Source organism: Pongo pygmaeus, chromosome 2 (assembly GCF_028885625.2).
Source record: "Pongo pygmaeus isolate AG05252 chromosome 2, NHGRI_mPonPyg2-v2.0_pri, whole genome shotgun sequence".
Lineage (NCBI taxonomy): Eukaryota > Metazoa > Chordata > Mammalia > Primates > Hominidae > Pongo > Pongo pygmaeus.
Window position 1 is genome coordinate 58,781,833 of NC_085930.1, and position 24,923 is coordinate 58,806,755.

A 24,923-nucleotide genomic window follows, 5' to 3' on the forward strand; every position below is an offset into this window, starting at 1 on the left:
GGGCTCGCCCAGCTCAATCCCCATCTTCCCACCTGTTTCCCAGGGGTTACCCTTCCAAACCGCCTGCACCCCTGACTCTGTCGCAGCTTCTGCTCTTTGGGGCCTGAGATGAGCCACGCCCATTTCCTCCTGTCTCCCTCCCCAGGTGTGTGGCTCTCCCAGGCCAAGCAACATCATCATACCCAGGTGACTGCGCAACTTCCAGGCCCACCCAGGAACACCCACGGGTGGAGCAGAGAAACGCAGAGATGTGGACGGTCTCTCTTCAGAAGCTTTATTCTCCCTGGGAGGGGCACACCTCACCCAGCGAAGGGCTGCTTCTGACTGGACAGAGGGCGTCCGAGATTCAGACATGGGGTGCAGGCAGGAGGGCTTCCACTAGCCCCCCAGGTGGGAGGTGCTGTGCACCCAGGCTCAAGAGGGAGGGGGCCCCAGCCACGAGGGAGGGGCAGGACTTTCTTCTCACAAAGACCTTTCTTCAGTATTCGAAGGTCACTGTCTTGACCCGCAGGTACTCGTTCAGAGCCGCCTCTCCTGTGAGACATCACAAAGGTCACATCAGCTCCCACCACAGGCAGGGCACTGCTCGGGGCTGCAAGTGTCTTATTCCTCAGCAACTGCGTGGGGGCAGCTCTGGCTCACCCCACTTCCAGGTGAGAAGTCGAGGCCCAGCGAGGTCATGTATCTTACCCAGGTTATCCCTGGCAGTGGATAGTGGGCCAGGACTCCCCAGAATACAAAGCCAATCTGAGGCAGCCATTTAAGAATCTTCCCCGGCTCCCACCGCCTTGTCTGGACAGTGGGAAGCCCCTTCAGGTGGAAGTGGGTGGGGAGACATGGCGTTACTGCCCGGACTCACTGGCCCATCTCTTCTCTCATGGCTGCCCCCAGCTACGTCCGCATCAAGCTGTGGCTGGGAAAAGGGGATGCCTCGCAGGGGCCCTGAGGCCCCAGACCTTGGCAGTGCTATGTGGCTGGTGCGTCTCAGCCCCATGACAAGTGTGAGGCCTGGGGCTGCCTGACAGCTCCCCAGCAGCTCTGGCTGGCCCCAGGAGTGGCATTGCCCCGTCCCTCTGAGGTCCTGGGCCTGCCCAGGCAGGCTGCTTGGAAGGCTTGGCTTGTGGGCCTGTCCCAGGAGGGTGCTGGTCCTCTCAGCAGGATATGGGGACTAGGGTTGGGAGGGAGCTGGGGGAACTCAGGGAGGATTCATAAGGGGCCCAGATCACGTCCTGGGGACTTGGCAGCCACAGCCTTCCCTGGGTGGCCATGGGCCTCATGGATTCCCCTGGTGGACACCAGGAAGGTGGCCTGGGAGAAGGCAGGAAGAGGAGGCCGACAGGGACAGAGGAAGCAGGAGTGTCCAGCCTATACATGTATGCATGTGAGTCCAGCCCTGTGGGCACACATGGGCTCCTCTCACAGGCACCCTTGGGGGCTTCTGCAGGGCTTGAAAGATGGGGGCAGGGGGAGGAGAGAAAACTGGAAACAGTGACCACCCTTTGAGCCCCAGCCTCAGCATGACCTTCCCTGTGGTCTCTGGGCTGGCACAGGAGCCTGGAGAGACAGGTGGGACCTCTGAGACAGCATACAGCTTCCCTGGGCCTTGCCAGCCACCCTTGCCAAGCTTGCCCATCAGACCTGTCTAGTCCCCCCTGCTGAGAGAGCAGGACGAGGCCCAAGGCTTGGAGCAGCCCAGGGAGAGAGGGCCAGAGCAGAACTCCACACCACCCAGCAGGCAGAGCACTGTGGGGGGGGGGGGCCTGTGCTGTGTGCTGGGGGACCCCGCCTGCTGCCGCCTCAGTAACTTCATCTCTACTGGGAGACTTGCAACACCCGTGGTGTTCACCCGGGGGTACATTTGGTCCCATGGCTCCTCTTTACACTAAGGACGCAACCTGAGCCCCTGACCACGGCCCATGGGCCTTCAATCTGGCCCCTACCTGCCTCTCAGGCCTCCTCTCCTCCCTCCTGCTCCCCCTTGGCCCACTCCCACCACTCTGGCCTCTCTGCAGCTCCACAACCAAAGCTGTTACCCCAAGGACCTGCTGAAGCCTCAGCCAGAAACACAGGCTCCTGGGTCTTCACGGCCAACTCCTCTCTGCCATGTAGGTCTGGGTAGCACAGGTGCCACCACACCAGAGAGGCCCCCACTGCCTCCTGGCCGGAGTGTCTCCTCCAGGCCACTCTTCTTGCCTTCTTCCCAGCACCACCCCCCTCTGCAAGCAACTTGCTCACGGACTTGTCACAAGTTCCCTCCCAGTAAGAAGCGAGCCCTGACAGCCATCATGTTCAAGGCTACGTCCCTGCATCTGGGATAGGACCTGACACTAAGTGGTTTTGAACAGATGTTTGTTGAATGAATAAATGAAAGCAACCCCACAGGCAGGAGTAGGTTACCTAGATCTTTGCCAAATCCAGACTGCTTGAATCCTCCGAAGGGAGCGGCCACGTCGGTCTTGTTGTACGTGTTGACAAACACAGTGCCTGCCTGGAGCTTGTCACTGACATACAGGGCCTTGTTGATGTCCCTGGTGAAGACACCAGAAGCCAGGCCAAATTCCGTGGCATTGGCCCGAGACAGCACAGTATCCACGTCCCTGGAGAGAAAGTCCAGGAAGAACTCCCTGAGGGAGGTGCAGAGGAGAGCCTGGCCCACTCCACACCCCAGCTGCATAAGACCTTCCGAGGAGAAAACGTGCTGGGCTGCAGCGCCGGCGGCAAGATGGGGTTGGGCTGGGCTGCGAGCAAGGAGGAAGGGCAGAGGCCCATGGGCAGGGAGCCACCACAGGGGCTCCTGGATCATGGGGTGAGCCCTTTATTCCACAGACTGGGAGCAGGGGCCCAGAGAGGGGCTGCTGGGTCCTCACATGCAGAAGGACCCACATGTGCCCGCTGCAGGTTGGGCATTCACCAGATATCAGTGATTTGGAGACTTACTACAACCATATTTATTGGCTAGGTGGCAGTGAAGTCTCTTATTCTAATACCATTGACATACGATAATTTCTGGGGTTTTTTTTGGTAGTTGGATAGTAAAATGTGAGGACGAGGCACGATTTTGCAATTTGCTCCAAGATGCTACGGAGACAAGGGGCAGGCCTGAGAAGTGACAGCATGGGCCTCAGTGGCCCCACTGTGAGTGGAGTACAGTTTTTCCCTTCCAGCCCAGGCTGGCCTGGGTGACTTGCTTGATCAATAGGCTGTGGTGGAAGGGATGCTCTGGGATTCTAAAGAGCTAGATTATAAAGAGGCTTTTGGCTTCCACCTGGCCTCCGAAGGGAACCAGGTGCCTCGGCAACCCTGAGGCTGCCACGCGGAGGAAGCCTCCCGCGAGACCCCCAGCAGCATCAGGATAGCCACTCTGTCGCCCCAGCTGAGGCCAGAAACTGCATGGAGCAGAGATGGGTTTGCCTCATTGAACCTAGACCATGAGTAAAATAAATCTCTGATTATTCCAAGCCACTCGGTGTGGGGGGTGGTTTAGTGCATGGTAACAGACCTTAGAACAGAGCCCAGTGGGCTGTGAGAAACATGCTGGAGCATGTGACAAGGGACAAGGACAGGGAAGGGAGCTGCCTTTGCTCACAGGGGGGACTCAAAGCCCCAGGTCACTGGGCTCTCTTCTCAGGGGTGTGGAGACTCAGCAGGCGGCACAGGCGGGGTGTCCACGGCTTGCACCCTGCCTGAGTTCTCCTCCTGACCGCCCATAGACTACCTCCCAAAGCCCACGTGAAGACCCCAGTAACACGTGGGAGAGAGTCAGGGCCCTTGAGACATCAGCAGGATTCCCTACCCATCAGCAAACCGAGAGATGATCATGACAGGCCCGAAGGACTCCTCCTTGGCTATGAACATGTGGTCCTCCACATCTGTGAAAACAGTTGGCTCAAAGAAGAACCCTGCAAGAGAGATAGAGGCCCGTTGCACATGGGAGACACAGTGCCTGATGGTCCAGCCTCTCCGTCAGCAGGGCCTGGGCCACACCAGCCACCTGCGGATGACCCGACATAAGCACCGGGTTGTGGCACCCATGTGATGGGTGTCGCCACGCTGCAGATGGCTCTCCCACCTGGCTTGTTCTTTGATGTGGGTCTCACCATGCTTTTAACGGAGTGCTGTTGAGGGAAATGGGGCCGCCGGTTGGCAGGTGACAGAACTGAGACCTGATCCCAAGTCCGTCCAATCCTAGTGCCAGAACCCATGGCCGAAGCAAAGACTTGAGCTTTTCTGGTGACAGCTAATCTAAAACCTCCTAGATTCTTTAGCAGGTGAAACCTCCCAGGCAGCTCTGCCACTGACCCTGGTGGCTACAACCCGTGGAGTAGGAGGAGGTGAGAGGGGAGGAGCTCTGGACACTGGGACCTCCTGGGGCTCCCCGGCTCTGCCCTCCCAGGGTCCCTACCAAGGCCCAGCTTCATGCTCTCCAGTCGAGAAGGGACCACCTACTCCCAACCCTGGATGCAGCCCCTACAGACCCTGGTTGCCAGGGCAGAAGCACTTCTGACAACTGAAATGCTTTCTCTGTTTTCTCTAGAGACAGAGCCCTGAGACCTGCTGCACTGAGGTCAATCCTGCCTGACCTCACTGAGATTCAATCCTGCCTAACTTAGGAATAATCAAGAGACCGGGAATTTTCTCACTCTAGTTTTTAGAGAAATAGAAAATTTCAAACCACATTAAAAAGTTATTTAATAAAATGTTCAATATTTTTCATACATTTATAAATGACGTTTTAACACTGATTACAATTCTGAAAATGTGACTCACGTACATGCACAGTGGTTTATGTGGCCTGTGTTTACTCCACAGTCTTGCACCACTTCTGCCAGGGCATGTGAGCCGTGCTGACCACCCCTCTGTCATCCCCTCCTCATCTACCGTGTACTCTCCCCTGTCCCCTCTAGACCCTGAGAGCTGGTCTCCTGGTCCTTGGGCCACCAGAAGGCAGCCCCATCCCATGCTCTGCCCCTCACTGGGCTGCAGGAATTCTGCTCCTTCTCATACCCACTCCAGGGCGGGGTGATGGCTCCCCACTGTTCCTGGTTCCTGGGTGCTGCTCTACCCCTTGCTGGCTCCCTAGCCCTGCTCCTGGCACAGGGCCTCCATCACACTGTCTCCCACCAATCCTGAACCCGGCCATCCTTGCCCTGCAAGGGCCCTGGTAATGCTCCCCCCACCCCACCTGCCTCATGGAACTCACAGTCCAGCGGGAGTGGGAAGAGGGTAAGTGGACAGTGACAGCAGCAATGCAATGGTCACGAGAGCTCTGTTGAGGTGTGCAGTGCCCGGTGCCCTGTGACACGGGCATGCCCGGGCTTGGATGTCCTGTGAGCTGAAGAAGCAGGAGCTCTCCAGGTGGGGACACTGGAAAGCCTCCACTAAGCCGAGCAGCAGCAAATGCATGGAGCCCAAGAAAGCACGAGAAGCCTCTGGAGAGAATGAAATGCAGCTGCAGTGCAGGTCAAGGGCAAGTCAGGCACAGATCATGAAGGACTCTGGCTGTGAGGTCAAGGAGTCTGAACTTGCACTGCAGGAGGGTGGGTCACTGCTGCGAGGTCTTAACAGAGGAGAGGTCACCAGACCCTGGCAGCTGTGTGAGTAAAGGATCAGCAGGCTCACAAGGCCACTTGGGAGGCTGCTGTGACGCTGAGCGAGGCAAGATGCAGGGAGCCCGCACAGGGTCAGGGAGGCAGAGGAGGCCCAGAGTCGGACAATTCTCAGATTTGACAGAATCAGGCCAATAATTTAAATGGCGGTCACAGGAAGCAAAGAGTCAGGGATTCCTTCTTTCCTTCCCTCCTTCATGCCATCAAATTAACTGAGCACCTGCTCTGTGCAAGGCCCGGTCTAGGCACAAAGGAGCTAGGGGTGAGGAAGACAGTCACGGCACCTGTCCCCCAGCAGCAGCGTCAACAGTCCATCCCTGTGGCTGCTGCACTTCTGGCCTGGACTGCTCGATCAGACAGAGGGTCCTGGAGCAGCAGGTGTGTGTGTCTGGGCTCAACTCTGGCTGGGACATTGCAATGACCATTGAGTTTGAAGGGCCTGGGGGACATCCAGGTGGAAGTGTCCAGTGCCGCTGGCTGTGCGGTCAGGAGCTCTGGGTGGGGTGGAGCCTGGATGCCTGTATCTGGTAGGGTCTGAGCTGCTGCAGGGGAGAGATCCTGCAGGCAAACTGTCCCCCATGAGAGGTGTTCCAAGCTAAGGATAGGCAGGGATGCACCTGCATTGAGAGAACAGGTGAAGCAATGGCTGAGAGGTTAACAGCCAGTCAAGTAGAGGGAAAATCATAAAATCTAGTCTCATGAAATCTATGGGGGAGAGACTCTCAAGGCTGCGGTGACAGTAAGGGCAAGTCAGAGTCCAGTTCAATACTGACTAAACCAGCACCGAATAATGCTTGTCCCATTCCCGGGTCTGGCCAGTGCCCAAATAGCCACAGCCCAGTGCATCCCAGGTCCCAGATGGGGCTGCAGCCTGACTGTGCAGGTACCTGGCCTTCAGCTGTCTCCAGTTCAGCTGGACAGGGAACCAGAGGCCATGGGACCTGCTGCCTCAATTGACCCAAGCGGGCCTGGCACACTCTGACTCACCTGGCCGAGGGACTTGATTCCCGCCGCAGACCAGCGTGGCCCCTTCCTTCACGCCGCGCTGGCAGTACTCCATCAGCTTCATCAGGTGGGCATGGTGATTCTGTGGCCCGTGGTCGGTGTCCCTGTCCAGTGGGTCGCCCACCTTCATCTTCCGTACCTCTTCTACCTGCAGAAAGTCCTCCAAGTCAGGCGTGGCTTGTGCTTGTGCTGCCGCAGTTTCTGACAATGATCCTCACCTGACTCAGCTCTCACAGCTGACCCCTGAGGAAAGTTCACACTCTGTTCTAGCCTCAGGGCTTTCTGAATTCTGACTCTAAATCCACCTTCCAGGCTGAAATCCCAAATGGCTCCTATGCGCAGAGGGACAGAAGTCTCCAAGGAGACAGGAGCCCAGCGACAGATGGGCTGGAAATGGAGGTATACAGGGGTGTGGGTGAGGAGGACAGAGGCCGGTGTATTTGACTAGTTGAGATGGGGCTCAGTACAACATGTATCTGACCCTGGTCCTGCACCAGCCTCATGGACCAAGAAGCTGAAGGAACTGTTTGTCCGGGGGACTCCAGGATGTGCGGTAGGTGGGATAGACCAGCCCTGCTGCAATAGTCCTGGTGCCAAAGTGGGAAAGAAATTAAGTGGAGGGGAGGGGCCCAAGGCTCTAGTCTGCTGACCCTCCTCCTCCAAGGCCAGGGCATCTCACATCTCGCAAACTCTGCACCCCCAATCAGCCCTAATCAGACACAGGTGTGACTCGAGCACCCGGAACACCCCTCTGCCCTTCCCACCAGGGCCCACTGTGTGCCTCTGACTGTCCTGTCTCCACCCTGTAGCCAAGCCCAGTTGCTTTTGTTCCTCATTCTCTGCTCCTGTCCTGTCGACCCAAACCGTGCCCCGATCAAATGGCTTTGTATCTTGGATACAAAGAACAAGCAGCCTACTGAGCCTCCTGAGCCTCCTGAACACTGGCCTCACTTCCTTTATTGGGATTGTCACTGTCCTGAGAATTATCCCTGGGACTCTGGCCCTTGCAGTCACCCTTCTGTGGAAGTCTCATGACTCCCTTAAGACCCCCAGACAGGACCTTGTGTGCACAGCTCTGTGTCCCCCCAGCCACACTCCCCCCATGACTGCCACTTTATCTCCAGTAGTCCCTGGGTCTGTATCCCGGTCCTGCTATTCCTGTGCCGGGCCCATCATGGCAGTGGGCCTTGCTTGGCCGGGCAGGCCAGCTCCCCAACTACAGAAGATGAGCTTGTGCCTCCCATCATGTGGTAGAGTCTGTCTCCTCACCCCTTGAATCTGGGCTGGCCTGTGACTTGCTTAGGCAGCACAATGCATGGAAGCAATGTTTCGTGCATTTCAAGAGGCCTCTCAACTTGCGCTCTCACTCTTAGGAGTCCTGCCACTGTCCACATGAACATGCCCCAGCACACGCTGCAGAATGCAGGCCCCCAGGGCAAGGACAGCTGTCCCACGAAGCCACCCGCTGCCCCGCTGCCCCTGAGACTCACTGCAGATGTTTGGGCAAGCTCTGACAAACCCAGCTGAGCCCCAGCAAACCCCAGCCTAGACTTTCACTGCTGCCCACAGAATCATGAGCTGAGGGCAGGGCTGTCATTTCCAGCCACTCTGTGTTGAGGGTTGTTATATGGCAAAAACTGTTCTAGCCCATCCTAGAAAGTCCTTCCTTTTCCCACTCCTTCCGGACTCTGAGCCACCACCCTGGGTCCAGCACCAGCTCTCCTCCAGGGGCCCCTCCCTCACCCCTCCGCTCATAGGCCCTCTTTTTCTCTGGCTTCCCAGGCACCATCTGTCTGAAACCATGTGTGGAGGTTGCTGGTTGTTTCTCCCACATCCCTGCCGCTACCCACTGAGATTAGATGCTGCTCTCCACAACCTGGGGGTGGGGGGGCTCTTCGCGGAAGCTAAGCCAACCTTAGCTTGCTCCCCACCTGGTATCATGGCCTGGATGAAGGATGGCTGGGGCCTGGCTCATGTCAACCCCACAGTGTTTTCTAACAGAGGTGGTGAGGAAGGAGTCATGTCCCACTCTAGCTGCATGTGGTAAGGTAATGCTGGTGCCGTCAGCCCCATACTCCCACCATATCCGAGCTGCTTGGAGAGGATGAAGCCAACCCGCTGAGGAACTGAGAAGCCAGGCATTACAAACCTCCCAAGGGGACTCAGGACAGCCCATCTGTTCCGAGGCCAGCATCAAGCCTACTCTTCCAGGTGTGGCTGAGTGGATAAACCTGGTGGGAGACACTGTCCTGTGCCCACCAGATCCCCGAGGCCATGCAAGGTGGCTGCGGAGCCTGACGGGAGCTACTCTCCTCTACTGGCGGCCCACAGCCAAGCCTACCTGCCACAGGGGCCCACAGCCTGGCCACTTGGCTCCAGGGGTATGCCTGTATAGGGGGATTCGTGCTCCAGGGCCCCTGTCCATGGTCAGGCCCAGGCTGACCTGAGACCAGGCTCTTGCTCCATTCTGTCCGGTCCTCCCCTGGTCCCTTCTCCTTCCAGGCTTCACCCAAGAGTCCATTCTGAGTAAACCACGTGCACTGAATTCTTGCCCCAGGCTCCACTTCTAGGGGGCCAACCCAAGACGGGCCCTTTTTGGTGATGTCAGTTGAGCTACAGGTCTGCTATCTCTTGGCAAAATAATAAAATCCAGTGAAGACTCAGCACAGCTCCCACTGTGGGTTCCCTGACCCCCGGGGGGAGTGTCCTCCAGGAGGAGCCCAGCCTCACTTGACCCTGCCCTGTCTTGCCTCCTCCAACCCCCTCCAGCCAGGCTGCTGTCCCGGTGAACCAGCCGACCGCAGACCCTGGGGCAGGACTTACCACCCTCCGCACAAACTCATCATGAATGGAGTCCTCCACAAAGAGCCGGCCTGCTGCAATGCAGTTCTCTCCTTTGTTGAAGAAAACAGAGCTCATCCCCTTCAGAGAATGGACAAGAACACCAGGTCACTGCTCCTCCTGGGACACCAGCCCCCAGCTCTGCCAGGGCCCAGCTGCCTCTTCTAATTGGGAAAGGAGGCACCCGTGTGTCCTGATCTCCTCCTGTGGGCCCCACTCAATCCTGTCACCTCAAGAGGAGAGGTGAGAGGAACTGTGTGGGAAGTGAAGACGCTGAGGCCCATGCAGTGACAGAGAGACACCACGCCCCAACTCCCACCACTGGAGGACAAGGCTGCCATCCACACTGGCAGAGCATGGGGACCAAGTGGGAGTGAGCCTCAGCCTGCCTGAGACCCTCCTGCACCCTGGGTGGCTCGCTGGGGTGGCCCAGGAGGTGCCGACTCCTGTTTGAGAGTCTACACTCTCGGGAGCTGACAGGAGAGATGCCAGCCGTGTGTGTAAGCACGGAGCAGGAGGTGGGTGACAGGGCAGAGGGTGGGACACAGGCAGGCAGCCCCGACGTGGGTGGGTGAGGGGTGGGGCAGCCCTGGCCCAGGGAACTCCCGGCAGGAGTCCAGAACAAAGGCCCTCAGAGGCCCCAGGCAGCCAGCTTTTTCAAACTCGCCTGCTGTGGGAGACCCAGGGGAGGACGGAGAGCTATAGTCAAGCCTGGCTCTCCTGGAACCTGGGACTGCACAGCCAATGACAGGGCCCCAACTTCCAGCTCAGCACAGGGCCCAGCTAGATCCCAGGGCTGATGGGTTCACCTGGGCCCGTGAACAAGGCCCTTGCCTCCCTCAGTTTCTCCACCAAATGAGGTTGGACTCCCCTTCACACCCATGCTAGGGTGTTAGGCCACCCTCCATGGCACAGTGGAACTCAGATAGGGCCAGGGGCATATTTGGGGACCTGGCTGAACATGGTCTTACTGGTTTGCTCCCACAGGAGTGAGGACAGGACCAAGGCAACAACAATACCAATGGTGAGAACAAGGACCGACACATGTGTCTCAAGTGGCACTTGCCACTAATCTAAGCCCTTCAGACATATTCATTCTGCAGCCACCCAGAAGGTGGGTATCACCATGGTCCCTATCCACAGGTGGGAGCACAGATGCCACAGAAGTTAGGTAACTTGCTCAAGGCTGCCCACTAAGTCAGTGGTGGACCCGCGGCCACCGGCAGAGGGTCACTGTCAGCAGGGCTGGGCTCAAGTGCTCAGAGTTCTGCTTTGCTCTTTTATTTTAAAAACAAACATTTTATTGTGTATATTTAAGGTTTACAGCATGAAGTTATGGACTACATATAGATGGTAAAATGGTTACTATAGTGAAGCAGATCAACACATCTGATTTGCCCTCTCATCAGACAGAAAAGGCTGCCATGTTTATTTCAGAACAGATGGAGCTGTGGCGTGTGTTTCCTGATTTCATATTTATATGTAATACACACACACACGTTATAGGCAGTTGATCTCAGCTATCCTGGCAGCTATGAAACTTCTTGGGAAGTATGTTTGGAGGGCACACGTCATTCTTCCCTAAGCCTGCTGCCTGCCATGCTATGCTTGTGGCGACACTATGGACTCCACCAGGGCTACATGTGTGAGTGTGGCTGTGGAATCAGAGACAGGGCCTCCTGGTCCCCACAGTCCCTGTTCCCGCTCACTGTCCCTGCCCCCTCCAGGCCCGGCCCTCACCATCTGCACAGCCTTGTTGAGGTCACAGTCAGCAAAGATGATGAGGGGTGACTTCCCGCCCAGTTCCAGGGACACCTTCTTCACGTTACTTATGGCACAGCTGCAAGGAACAGATGGCTGGTGGGGCCGGTCCCTCCAGGGCAGGTAGGGGCATTGGGCCCCCAGGTGACAGGGACCTGGGTAGGCCCAAAGCATGCTTTGCTGCAAGAAGCAAGACCCGGCCAGTGCCTCCCCACTCCCCCCAACCCCTTGCGGCTTCACACGGCCACCTGCCTTTCTTTCCTGGCCTGTACACACCGGGCCTGTGCCCCGCTGCCCCCTGGACTGCCCTTCCTGCTGTCCACTCCACACCTCATTTCCTGCAGGCCTGTGTTCCCTTCTCTGGGGTGCCTCCCTGATCGCCCTGTATAAAACCACAGCCTGCCCGTGCACCCCATCTGCTGTCTTTTGCTCTACTGCATGTTGACCTCTGACCCCATCTGCAGAGCATGAGCCTGGCCAGGGCAGGCACGCATCTATCTGGGTCCTATTACAGCCCTGGTGCCAAGCACAGTGCCTGCACGCAGCTGGTGCTGCACAAATTAAGGAATACAAAACAGCACCATCCACTGCCACAGCTGCAGGGGCCCAGAGGCTGCGGCACCTCCCTGTATTAGCGGCAGAGCAAACAGAGAGAGGCTGGGAGTCATGAACACATCACATCAGTGAGCAAGAAATGCACTGCAGGGATGCTGTCCTCAGCTGGACACTCAGTCAACAGCCAGCAGGAAGGAGGCTCCACTGGGGAGGAGAGGCCTCCTCTGCAGAAGCAACCCAGGGAGATGGCACCCATCTCAGCTGCAGCTCTGGGTGACATGGCTGCCTGGGAAGAAGAAAGCAGCTGAACCAGGGATGCTAGGGCAGGAAGCTGCTCAGAGCTCTGCTTTGCTCTTCTTTTTTTTTTTTTAAATAAATTTTACTGTGTATATTTGAGGTTCATAGCATGATTTTTTTTTAATTTTTTGTTTGTTTATTTTGTTTTGTTTTGTTTTTAGATGGAGTCCCACTCTTGTCGCCCCAGCTGGGGTGCAATGGCATGATCTTGGCTCACTGCAACCTCTGCCTCCTGGGTTCAAGCGATTCTTCTACCTCAGCCTCCTGAATAGCTGGGATTACAGGCACGTGCCACCACGCCCGGCTAATTTTTGTATTTTTAGTAGAGATGGGGTTTCACCATGTTGGTCAGGCTGGTCTTGAACTCTTGACCTCAGGTGATCTGCCCGCCTCGGCCTCCCAAAGTGCTGGGATTACAGGCATGAGCCACAGCACCCAGACTTTTTTTTTTTCCCTTTGAGATAGAGTCACACTCTGTTGCCCAGACTGGAGTGCAGTGGTGTGATCTCAGCTTACTGTAATCTCTGCCTTCTGGGTTCAAGCAATTCTCCTGCCTCAGCCTCTAGAGTAGCTGGGAATATAGGCATATGCTACCACACCTGGCTATTTTTTTTTTTTTTTTTGTATTTTTTGTAGAGATGGGGTTTTACCATGTTGGCCAGGGTGGTCTCAAACTCCTGGCCTCAAGTGATCCGCTGGCCTCAGCCTCCCCAAAGTGCTGGGATTCCAGGTGTGAGCCACCATGCCCAGCCTAGTATTTATTGTTTTAAATAAAATGTTCAAATTGAGGTACTTTTGTTTTTTGTTCTATTTATTTATTTAATTAATTAATTTATTTGAGCCAGGCTTTCTTTGTTGCCCAGGCTGGAGTGCAGTGCGTGATCTCTGCTCATTTAGCTTCCGTGTCCCAGGGCTCCTTCCACCTCAGCCTCCCGAGTAGCTGAGACTACAGGCACATGCCACCACACGCCCGGCTATAGCATGATGTCATGAACTACATATCGATGGTAAAATGGTTACCATGGTGAGGCAGATCAACATATCTTGCCCCCCAAACCCTCTGTCCAGCTCTGGAGTACTCAGAGCTGACATTTCCTGAGCCCTCACCCTGGACTTGACTCACATGTGCTCAGACATGACTACAACCTACACACCTCAGAGGAAGAGACCAGCTAGCTTTCGAATTAGGAGAGGCAAACCTGCTGTGACTACTTATAGTTACCCCATTCCCCTACCCACATCACTCAATGTGCAGGTGCCAAAACCCACCCCCAGAAGTTCAGTGTCAGGGCTGGGGCAGGCTCCAGTGCCAGTCAGGGCTCCATCTGTGGTCTGGCCCTGGCTGGCTCTCCCAGCTTGTCGGTGATGGAGACCAGAACCCCTGCACTGTCAAACTGCTATAATGGAATTGGTGGGGGACCCAAGTCATGGGTGTGGCCCAGGTCATATTGTGGTTTAGTGACAGAGTCTGGGAGATGACACCAGTCAGTTTGAGGCCAAAGTCCAAGGATGAAGACATGAGTTGACCTAGATCACTTCTGTCCATAGAAATACAATGAAAGCTTCAAACACTAGCCACAGAGACGATGGGACTTTTTTTGATGGTAGCTACATTAGAGTTCGAGACCAGGCTGGGCAACATAGCAAAACCCCATCTCTACAAAAAATTTAAAAACTTATCCAGGTATGGTGGCATATGTCTGTAGTCCCAGCTACTCGGGAGGCTAAGGTGGGAGGATCGCATGAGCCAGGGAGGCAGAGGCTGCAGCCCTGATCACGACACTGCACTCCAGCCTGGGAGACACTGTGAGACTCCATTGAAAAAAAAAAAAAAAAAACCTGAAAAGAAACAGGTGAAATTAATCCTAATAGTATAATTTATTTAACCCAACTAATCAAGAATATTATCATTTCAACTTGAAATCAGTATAAAAACTTGATGAAGGCAGAGCACAGTGGCTCACGTCTGTCATCCCAGCACGAAGATGGGAGGTCGAGTCAGGTGGATTGCTTGAGCCCAGGAGTTTGAGACCAGTCTGGGCAACACAGTGAGACCCCGTCTCTATGAAAAACACAAAAAATTAGCTGGGCTCGGTGGTGCATGCCTGTAGTCCCAGCTACTTGGGAGGCTGAGGTGGGAGCATCACTTGAGCCCAGGAAGTCAAGGCTACAGTGAGCTATGATGGTGCCACTGCACTCCACCATGCGTGACAGATCAAGTCTCAAAAAAACAACAACAACAAAACAAAACAAAAAAACCCCAAACATCCTATTAATGAGCTATTTCACTTTTTTGTGGGTGCTCAGTTCTTGAAATCCACGCGTGTTTTATACTCTCAGCACCTCTCAATCCAGCCCCTTGCTGGTCTGACAGGGCTCTGCAGGTCTCCGCCCAAGCCTCCCCAGGGCTTTGTCAGAAAGGCAGATGCCTCTTCAGCGTTTGCATAGAGCCCAGCAGGGCCGCGGAAGTGGCTGTGCCCTGGAGCCTGGGAAGCAGGACACAGCTCCTGGGACAGCACTGCCATGTCCCAGGCGCAGCCCACAGCAGCCCCTCCTCTGCTCCACCCCCAGCCACGCACCTTTTCATGATGTGCTTGCCCACCTCTGTGGAGCCTGTGAACCCAATTTTCCTCACGTCAGGATGGTCTGAGAGTCTCTGGCCGACCAGGGAACCTGTGGGCGGGAGGGAGCAGGGAATCAGGGTGGTCCCCCTGGTGCTGGGGAGGCAGGAGCCCACCTCCAGGCCTGCACAGGTTCACTGGGGGTCTGGGGCCCTCAAAATGCTCCCCACATGCTTGATCCCCATGATGCCTGGGGCTCATGGAGCCTCGCTCCCTATTAGGGGCTGAACTGTGTCCCCTAAAATTCAAATGCTGAAACCCTCACCCCCTGTACCTCTGAATGGGACTGTGTTTGGAGACATGGCCTTTACGTAGGTGATTAAGGCAAAATGAGGTCATTGAGATGGACCCTAATCCAATCTGACTGGTGTCCTTCTAAGAAGAGGAGATTTGGGCAACGACCATGTGAGGACATAGGGGGTGGAGAGCCGTCTGCAAGCCCAGGAGAGAGGCTGCAGGAGAAGCTGACGCTGCTGACACCCTGATCTTGGACTTCCAGCCTCCAGAACAGAGATATGATAACAGTCTGTTTCTGAAGCCCCAGTCTGCGAAGCTTTGACATGATAGCCCAAGCAAACCAACCCACTCCCCACATGGCTTTTCACCATCAGGGAGACCCCAAGGTGAGGGCACCAAACCTTCAGCTCTTGCAGGGGCTCAAACAGAGACCCAAGGATGCCTGATCAGGTCCCTGAGGGATGTGGCATCCCAAGCATCACAGACTCTAAAACACCCACTCTCAGGTGAGCCAGCCACAGAGGCCTTGCCACCTGCTGTTCCTCCCAGGGAAAGCTGTGATTCCTGCCCCGTCCCACGCCCCCAGCCCCCACTCCGAGCCATGTCCTGCACAAACCCTGTCCCCAACCTGGCTAAGTCCTCTCTGTCCCTCAGGTCTCCATCTCAATGAGACTTCAGAGTGGGCTCCCTGACGCTGCCTCCTCCCAGACTCAGCGTAGCTCCCCACTTAAGCCATTCTCTTGTTTTGGCTTCTGACTCTGCACCCTCCTAATTTGCCTCTTCCTTCTCTGACGGCTCTTTTTCCATCTCCTTTCTCACCTAAACTGAAAATACCCAGCACCTCTGGCTCTGTCCCAGGCCCTCTTCTCTCCTCAGCTTACACTGCGTGCTCAGCTGATCTCACAGGCTTCCAAGGGCCATCTTCAGGTATGTCACCCCCCCAAATCGGCCTCTCCAGCCAAGCTCCTCTGGGATCCAGATCCATTGGTCACTCCTCTACTGCTTGGCTTCTGCACTTGGATGTCTTCTGGCTTCTCAAATTCAACATATTTGAAACTGAACTCTTAATTGCTCCCCTAGACCTGCTCTTCCTCCAGGGTTCTCCATTTCAGTAAACAGCTTCTCCTTGCAGCCAGTTGGTTCAAGCCAAGAACCCAAGAGTCATTCTTGACTCCTTTCTCCATCCCATGACTCGTTCAGTCCAGAGCTCCTGCACCTATCCAGTCCCTCCATCTTCCACCACTCCCCTGCCTCCAGGCTTGTAAAATTCACATGCCCAGGCACACCTGTGAAGGTTCCAGTTTGGCAGGTTTGGAATAAGACCCTTGTATCCTCCCTCTATATACAGTTAAAGCTCTACCAGTGATTTTGATACTAATTCCATTCCACCACTCCCCATTAAATTACTGTTCTGGGGAGAAAACTTTTGCAAAAGATATATCTGACAAAGAACTGGTGTCCAAAATATACAAAGAACTCTCAAAACTCAACAATAAGAAAACAAACAACCACTAAAAACTGGGCAAAAGACAGAAATAGACACATCACCAAAGAAGACAGACAGATGGCAAGTAAGCACATGAAACAGTGCTCAATGTCATTTGTCATTAGAGAATAAAAAACTAAAACAGCAATGAGATACCACTGCACAGCTACTAAACAACAAAAATCCAGAACATTGATGATGCCAGATGCTGGGATGGATGTGGAGCAACAGGAACTCTCAGTCATTGCTGCGGGAACACAAAATGGCACAGCCACTTGGGAAGACAGTTTAGCAGTCAGTTTAGAAACCAAATGCACTCTTACCATATGATCCAGCAACTGTGTTCCTTGGTATTTACCCAAAGGAGTTGAAAACTTATGTCCACACCAAAACCTGCACATGAATGTTTACAGCAGCTTTACTCAGAATTGCCAAAACTTGGAAGCTACCAAGACGTCCTTCAGAAAGTGGATGGATAAGTAACTGACGTGAATCAGACAAGGGAAATTATTCAGTGCTAAAAAGAAATGAGCTATTAAGTCACAAGAAGCCATGGAAGAACCTCAAATGCATATCACTAAGTGAAAGAAGCCAAATGAAAAGCCTGCATATGATTGTAATTACATGACATTCTGGAAAAGGCATAATGATGGAGACAAGAAAAAGATCAGTGGTTGCCAGGGATTGGAGAGAGGAAGAGATAAAAGGTATAGCACAGCAGTGAAACTACTCTGTGTTACACTCTAATGATAGATGCAAGGGATTACACAGTTGTCAAAACCCATAGAATGTACATCCCAAGAGTGACCCCTAAACTATGGACTTTGGGGGATAATGAGATGTCAATGTAGGTCATCGCTTGTAACAAACATGCTCCTCTGGTGCTGGATATTAGTAGTGGAGGGCTGTGTCTGTGTGGGGCAGGTGGTGTATAGGGACTCTGTACTTTCTGCTCAATTTTGCTATCAACCTAAAACTGCTCTAAAATAAAGTCTATTTACTAGTAATAATAATAGTAGTAACAAAAATAACAACACTCTCTTAGGCTATTTAAGAAATATTTGCAAAAAGGGATCATATATCAGACCACGAAAATTCTCCATTTTAGAAAACAAAATTTTTACAAGCTGTTATGTGTTGGACTGTGCCTCCCCCAGACACTCACTAGAAATTCATAGGTCACCATCCTAACCCCCAGCACCTCACAATGTGGCCTTATTTGGGGATGAAGTCAGTACAGGTAAAATTAGTTAAGATGAGGTCACTGGGGTGGTCCCTGATCCAAAATGAACGGTGTTCTTATAAAAATGGGAGATTTGGGCACAGACACCATACCTTCAGGGAAATGCCATGTCAAGAAGAAAGCACAGATTGGGATGATGCTTCTGCAAGCTAGGAGGAGGCAAAGAAGAATTCTTCCCTAGAACCTTTTAGATGGAGCATGGCCCTGCTAACACCTTCCATCCAGACTTGTAGCCTCCAGAGCTGCACGGCGCTGCCTTGCAGTGGTTTATGCCACTCAGTTTGCAGTGCTTGGTGACAGCAGCCCTGGCAAACTCACATACAGGCCATAGTATCTGATCATGACATAATACAATTAGAAATATAAGAACAGAATTTTAAATTTTAGACAAAAAAACAACTTGGCAATTGTTTTTAAATCTCTTTCTACTTACTGCATTAGAGAGAAGACCAAAACTACAACTATATGATATTTAAGAGTAATAAAAAAAATGAATACAACCTGCTCAAAAGCCATGAGGCAGGAGTGCATTTCTGGAAGGCCAGCTTGAGGAGCCCTGCAGACAATTCCCCAGGGAAACCACTATCCTGGTGAAGATGATCTAAAAACAACCACTTAAACTCCCTGGAAATTGTTCTAAGGGCATACGACAAATGGAGAAACATTCTTCAAGAAAATCTGACTCTCAGTAAGAGCAGGGAAAATCTGCGGCACTGAAGGCACAGTCTGCTCCCTCCCCTTGAGGGAAGCTCCACTCCAGGCAGGTGTGGCCAGGAAGGCAGCGCTCCTTTCCCTCTCAGCTCCCAGCGAAGGAAGCTGGCATCCACCAGGAGGTGCAGGCCACCAAGGCCTCTCATCTCCGCCAACTCTCAGTTGCAGAAGCTAAGTTCTTGGTGACTATGGCTAAGATGCTGGGGCCCCTTCCTCCGCCCAGACCGCACTCATAAGGGGAAGACTCTACCTCAGGTGTGCCAGACAGAGAAGACAATGCATGACTGTATTCAAAGTACAAGACAGAGCAAGTGCAAAGAAAGAACAAAACTGTCAACCCAGAATCTTACATCTAGCAATACTGTGTTTCAAAAAGTAGAGGCAATGAGGATATTGCCAGATAAACAAAAACTGAGATAATCTGTTGTTAGCAGACCCACCTTACAGGAAATACGAAAAGAAGTTCTTCAAGCTGAAAGCAAGTGACTACAGACAGTAGTCAGAATCCACAGGAAAAAGCAAGGAGCACTGTAAAGGTAATTAGGTAATTATAAAAGACAGTATCAATGCATATTTTATTTGCTTTCTTCTCTTAACTGATTTAAAAAGTGATTGTATAAAATGATTATATACATTGTATAATTGTGGGGTAACAAATAAAAATGTAACATATTGGACAATAAAAGCAGAAAGGAGGTAGGTGGGAATAAAACTTAAATGGAGTAAGGAAATGACACCAGATAGTAGCTCAAATCCATAGGACCAGCTGAAGAGGACCAGAACTTGTGAGTCAGACAACATATAAACTCTGCACATAGGGACTTGTTCTCCTTTCTTTTCTTAGTTTCTTTAGTAGATGTAAAATTATATAAAGTAATATATATAGCAATGTATTATTGGGTTTGTAACATATATAGATGTTCTATGTGTACAAAAATACGTGATCCTAGCACAAACAGGGAGAAGATAACAGACCTATCCAGAAGTAACATTTGTACATTTCACTGGGATTAAGTTCCTATAAATCTGAAGTTGATTTTGATAAGTATATGATAAGTCCTAGAGTAACCACTAAGAAAATAACTAAAAATGTATACTGAAAATAAATTATTGAAAGCATTAAAATGTTATGCTAGGAAATATTCGCTTAATGCAAAAGAAAGTAGTACAGCAGGAGAAACAGAGGGAAAAAAGACAGGAGATTCATAGAAAATGAAAAGTAAAATGGTAAACCCACTGTATCAATATTAATGTAAAGTCTCCAGTCAAAAGGCAGAGATTATGAGACTGGATAAAAAATAAGATCTGACTATATGTTATATATGGGGCATATTTTAGATTCAAAAGTATGAACGAGTTGAAAGTAAAAGAATGCAAAAATATATATCATGTCAACAGCAACCATTTGAAAGCTAGTGTAGTAATACTAATAACAGACAGAATTGACTTTAACACAAAAACTATCATGAAAGATAAACAGGGGCATTTATAATGAACGATAAAAGTGTCAGTCACAAGGTGCGAGGTGTTACCAAAACTCTTTTTTTTTGGAGACAGAGTCTCACTCTTGTTACCCAGGCTGAAGTGCAGTGGCACAATCTCGGATCACTGCAAACTCCGCCTCCCAGGTTCAAGCGATTCTCCTGCCTCAGCCTCCAGAGTAGCTGGGGTTACAAGTGCCTGCCACCATGCCCAGCTAATTTTTGTATTTTTAATAGAGACGGGGTTTCGCCATGTTGGCCAGGCTGGTCTTGAATTCCTGACCTCAGGTGATCCACTCACCTTGGCCTCCCAAAGTGCTGGGATTACAGGCGTGAGCCACTGCACCTGGCCATCACTAAAACTTTTTCAAATGCTTTCCTTATTTGAATCAGAAAAAAATTAATGAACTAAACTTTCAACCCAAAAAGCTACAAAAAAAAAAAAATAGAAGAACCATTCAGGAGAACACAGAAGGGAATAATAAAAGCAGGGGAAAGTATAAAAATAGCCATGGAAAAGGTAAGGAAATCTAGGAGCTGTATTTGATTTTTTTAGGGTGGAGGATGGAGACAAACAAGCAATAACTTTTCACCAATTTAATCAACTTAAAAAGAGAGAGAGAAAGGAAAAATATAAAGAATGCATTATAACAATCAAAAGGAAAATCCAAAAAGGAGATAAAAATTATGAGATTATTATAACAACTTCACGCTAATACATTTGAAATCTGCACAAGAAGGGACTTTTCCATAAACTAGACCATTAAACACAACAGAAACTTAAAAAGTAATTCATGTATGACCTCCCTAAATGCTCTAAGCCTGAAATGTTCTAAAGAAAAATTATCTCAAACTTCCAAGGGCAGATAATTCCCAAGTAACAAGTTTATTCCAGGGCGCGCGGACACACACACACACACGCACGCACGCACGCACGCACGCACGCACGCGCGCGCGCGAACACATTCAGCTGGGGCATCTGAAGACAAAAGCCCTTCCAGGTGCAGGTGCTCTCCCCAACAGGAGCGGCCTCCTTTGTCACAGGCTGGCCCCCGCCTGGGCTCTCCTAAGGCTGCTCTGCCCTCACGCCCCTATCCAGTAGGGCCTGCTCTGCCCAATGGCATCTCCAGCTGCCAGAAGCCCTAGCCCTGCCCCCGACAATGGCTCTTACCAGATCCTGGGAGGACGTTAACCACACCTTTGGGAATGCCGGCCTTTAATGTCAGCTCTGCAAACTTCAAGGCTGTGAGTGGGGTCACCTGGGTGTGGGGCCAGGAAAGGAGACTGGGTAAGGAGGTTTTTGAAAGTGGGGCTCTGCCTTCCCTCCCTGCCTTCCTCTCCCAGCAGCCCAGCAGCAAGCAGGGAGGAGTAGCTGCAGATTGTGGCACCAGGAAGACCCCAGGAAAGCCACCAGAGGGGGCCCTGCCTGCCCAGCCGGCGTGCCCACAGCACCAGCTGGGAATCAGGGTGGGCCAACCTCTGGTGCCCTAGCTTCTCCTCCTGGCAGGGCTCCAGCCCCCGGCCAGGCCTGGGTTCCCTTCTGCACAGCATAAAGCCAGAGGTTAAGTTCTCCTCAGAGGGTTGTTGTGATGCTTGAATAAGCAAATGCACGTAAATTACTATCTAATTTGTGATACATGTTGAAATGCCTGAGACATGCCTGACTCAGGGTAAATACTATCAATGTCAGCCATCATTATTGTTTTTCATTACGTCAATGCCCTTGCCACGAAATTACCCCAAAGAAGCTGGCGAGTGGGTGCCCTCCTGGGCACACCATCCCTGCCATGTCATGCACCATCCTGGGAGGCAGGCAGCGGGAAGGCTGTCATTGCCAATGTACAGATGAAGAAACTGAGGCTCACTGGGTGTGTCCTCACTCCCAAGGACCTTCCCAGCATGCCTGGGTGACCCTTGATATCCCGCCTCTACTCCCCCACCTACACATCTCAGACACCACACTGTGTAGCTTCTGTGTGCAAGGATGGGGACCACGAATCCCACCGCTCACCCTGCTTCTCTCCATGACTTCTGGTCTCAGAAGCCACATAAGGGACATGGCACCAGCTTTATGGATAGACTACTCAGGCTGTCTTAGAGCATGGGGCCTGGTTTCTGTTCCATGAATCCAGAGTGCAGAAATCCCTGCCTCTGCTGACCCGAGCAGCTGCAAGTTCCAGCACAGCCAGATGGCCTCAAGCAGCCATGGCTGAAAAAGAGTCTGCTTTGGAGAGCTCTGCCTGCCATATACGCCTCTGCCTACTGAGAGCGGGGCCCGTGGAGGGCAGCTGGCATTAGCAGGACCCTTCTTCCAGTGCCCGTGTGGCCAGGAGAGGCCCTTCCCCTCCTCCCTTATAGAGTGAGTTCCTGATCCTCTCTGTGGCCTGCAGGCCCTGTCCAGAGTGAATCCACGCTCACCTGAGCAGGCTTGATCACCACTGTGTTCCCAGCAGCCAGGCAGGCAGCTGTCTTCCAGGACAGCATCATCAGGGGATAGTTCCAGGGGATGATGATGCCACAAACCCTGCCGCACAAAAGAGGTTGCCCTTTGTCCCTCTTCTCCACCAGGCCCACAGTGGACCTGCCAATTCCCTCCACCTCACTCAAGGCGTGACATCCACTCTCAAAGCCAGGCTTCCTGATAAGGCACCCAAGGTCCCTCTGAGAGGCAGCTCATGCCTGCTCTTTCTGTCCTGGATGCTACAGTAAGGATTGGTCTGGCAGCAGCCCCTCTTCCTAGCAGGGCAGGATGGCATGGGACACTGGACCGTTTCTGATGGAAGCTGTGGAACTGTCTGGGGCACAGGCAATGAGAGAGGGTGATGGCAGGCAGGCACAGGTGAGGACACAGGCCAGGGGGAGCTAAAGAGGGTCAGGGGTCACCAGGGGTGGGTCAGGAGGGCCTGGAGAGGGTCCTCCAGAGTGTGAGGCCAGGTGTCAGTCCTCAAGAAGAGAAGACAGAATCAGCAAGGCAGCACTGATGAGGTCAGGGTGCTCTGTGTGAAGCCATGGTGCCCAGTGCCGGTGCCACCCTGGGTTCTAGAGCGACCCTCTGGCTGGGCACAGGTGCCTCATACTCAGAGCACTGTGGGCACTGGGGAGGCTGCAGAGTCCCAGGGACCAGCAGGCACACTGGCCGGGTATGAATCCTGTGTGGCGCTTCCTTCTCCTCATACAGCACCACTCTGGGTGAGCGCTGGACAGTCAGATGAGGACATCCACACAGAGCCCTGTAGACCACAGGCTGTGCTGTCACCACCCCACCACCATCACAGGGTGTTTCCCCAAAAGAAAGCTGCTTAGCCAGACCCAGGCGGTGGGCAGGACCCACGTGAGGCATCAGGGGGGAGCAGCAGGGAGCACTGAGATAGGGGAGCTGCCCCATACCCCACACGCACCCAGGAGATTGGGAGCACAGCACGGACTGCTGAGTGTTCCCAGGGAGCAGGCAAGGCCATTGGTTACAGTGAACGAGGCTGAGGGGAGCTCAGAAAAGAAAACACATCAGAAAAGCCCCACAATTATGTGCTGAATTGTGCCCCCACTCCCCAATTCGTATGCTGAAGCCCTAATCTCTAGAGTCTAAGGGCATGCCCTTGTTTGGAGACCAGATTGCTGTGTTGTAATTAATTAGGATGTGGTAGCACTGGGGTGGGCGGGCCCCTAATCCAGGACGAATGCTGTCCTCATACAAGGAACACCACATGGAGAGACAGACTCTCACAGTGGGAATGCCAAGAGGGCATGAGGCAGAGACAGGGGCTCCCTGCAAGCCAAGGAAGGCCGAAGGTCGCCAGCAGCCACCAGATGCCAGGAGAGAGGTCAGGACAGACCCTCACAGCCCTCATGCAGAACCAGCTCTGCCCACATCTGACCTCAGATTTCCAGCTCCCAGAACCGGGAGACAAGTTTCCATTGATTAAGCCCTGGATTGGTGGTCCCTTCTACAGCAGCCCGAACTGACGCCCACACTCACTGGTTAGGGGAAAGGCCAAGCCCCAGGACTGGAGTGTGCAGAGCCAGCCCTGGCACCGGTTCAAAGGAGCAGGGCTGCAGGACCCAGGCCCAGGTGAATCCTCCCTGCCCAGATGCTGTGAGAACCGACCTTCATTAGCCTTGCTGCCTCTGATTCCTAGTGGCCTTTCTTAGTGGGAGACTGAGTGGACATCCAGTGAGACAACCACCCCGTGGGTCTTAGGCCCATCCCTCCCTCCCTCGGGGCCATTCTCCTGCTGTGCGGCCCTGAGCCCGTGCCTCCTCTGCCCTCTGACACTCCTGGGGAGCTGCGTGGATGGTGAAGGTGGAGTTCCTTCTCTCTCTTGGGAGCATGGAGCCTGGGCAGGGGACACCAAGCAAGGTTTCTTGGTGTCCCCAAGAAATGCTCGGCTCACTAGGGAGCTTGAGTGGCTGTTGGGCCAGGATGCGGCTGAGGACATGAGGGGAAAGGGCCCCCCACAAGGCAGCTGCAGCCTCACTGCTGAGGTTGCTGTGGCACTGGCCAGGGGAGGAGATGGGCAGCCCCTCACCCTGGCCAGGCCCTCCTCTGGCACCGCATGCAGGCACAGTGAGGGTGGACCCAGGGCTGGGGCTCTCTAGGTCTGATCACTGAGTCATTCTGCAGTATTTATGGGACACTGCAGGTGTGCTGGGATGATGACAGGCATGGGCACAGGGCAGCATCAGTCTGAATGCTCACACAGAGAATAAAATGGGATTATAAATTAGAGAGGGCAGGCTGGGAGCAGAGGTCTGGGGGATGCATCACAGATGAGAGCTGGAGGACAGCTGGTGAGGGCTGGAGGTGGGACACAGGTGCAAGTGCTTAGTGGGGCATGAGTGTGGAGGGCCTAGGATCCATGAGGCCAGCACAGCCAACCACAGTGGACTGGGGAGGGGGCCAGGATGCCAGGCCGGGATTGCATGGCCAAGTGAGGAGTTTGATTCCATGTCAAGGGCACTGGGAAGCCACCCAAGAATTCCGAGTGGAGCAGTGACACAGTCTCTTGTAAATTTCCTAATACAAACATCCGAAAGAGCTGGATCCTGCTCCTTATCAGAACCACATACAGAATTCTCCTC

The 24,923-nt window shown here is 53.1% G+C and overlaps 1 protein-coding gene and 1 long non-coding RNA gene across 4 annotated transcripts in view; one reads left to right on the forward strand and one right to left on the reverse strand.

Moving 5' to 3' along the window:
* Window positions 1-260: 260 nt before the first annotated feature.
* The window catches only part of ALDH1L1 (aldehyde dehydrogenase 1 family member L1), a 95,134-nt gene continuing 70,471 nt past the window's right edge, over window positions 261-24,923 (reverse strand). For 2 of the 3 annotated variants that reach the window (XM_054480770.2, XM_054480768.2), the window contains exons 15-22: window positions 22,263-22,368; window positions 21,016-21,103; window positions 14,645-14,738; window positions 11,193-11,292; window positions 9,435-9,533; window positions 6,594-6,759; window positions 3,794-3,899; window positions 261-2,597 (exon numbers count right to left, since the gene is read on the reverse strand). In XM_054480770.2, coding sequence (XP_054336745.1) covers window positions 2,243-2,597; window positions 3,794-3,899; window positions 6,594-6,759; window positions 9,435-9,533; window positions 11,193-11,292; window positions 14,645-14,738; window positions 21,016-21,103; window positions 22,263-22,368 — 1,114 coding nt within the window. In that variant the 3' untranslated portion in view covers window positions 261-2,242. The remainder of the gene's footprint in view (window positions 2,598-3,793; window positions 3,900-6,593; window positions 6,760-9,434; window positions 9,534-11,192; window positions 11,293-14,644; window positions 14,739-21,015; window positions 21,104-22,262; window positions 22,369-24,923) is intronic. The other variant, XM_054480771.1, reaches the window with a different exon arrangement.
* Window positions 6,754-12,158, forward strand: LOC134739163 (uncharacterized). The gene is made up of 4 exons (XR_010125691.1): window positions 6,754-8,822; window positions 9,381-9,970; window positions 10,440-10,476; window positions 11,180-12,158. It is a non-coding gene; the product is annotated as an uncharacterized LOC134739163 (long non-coding RNA).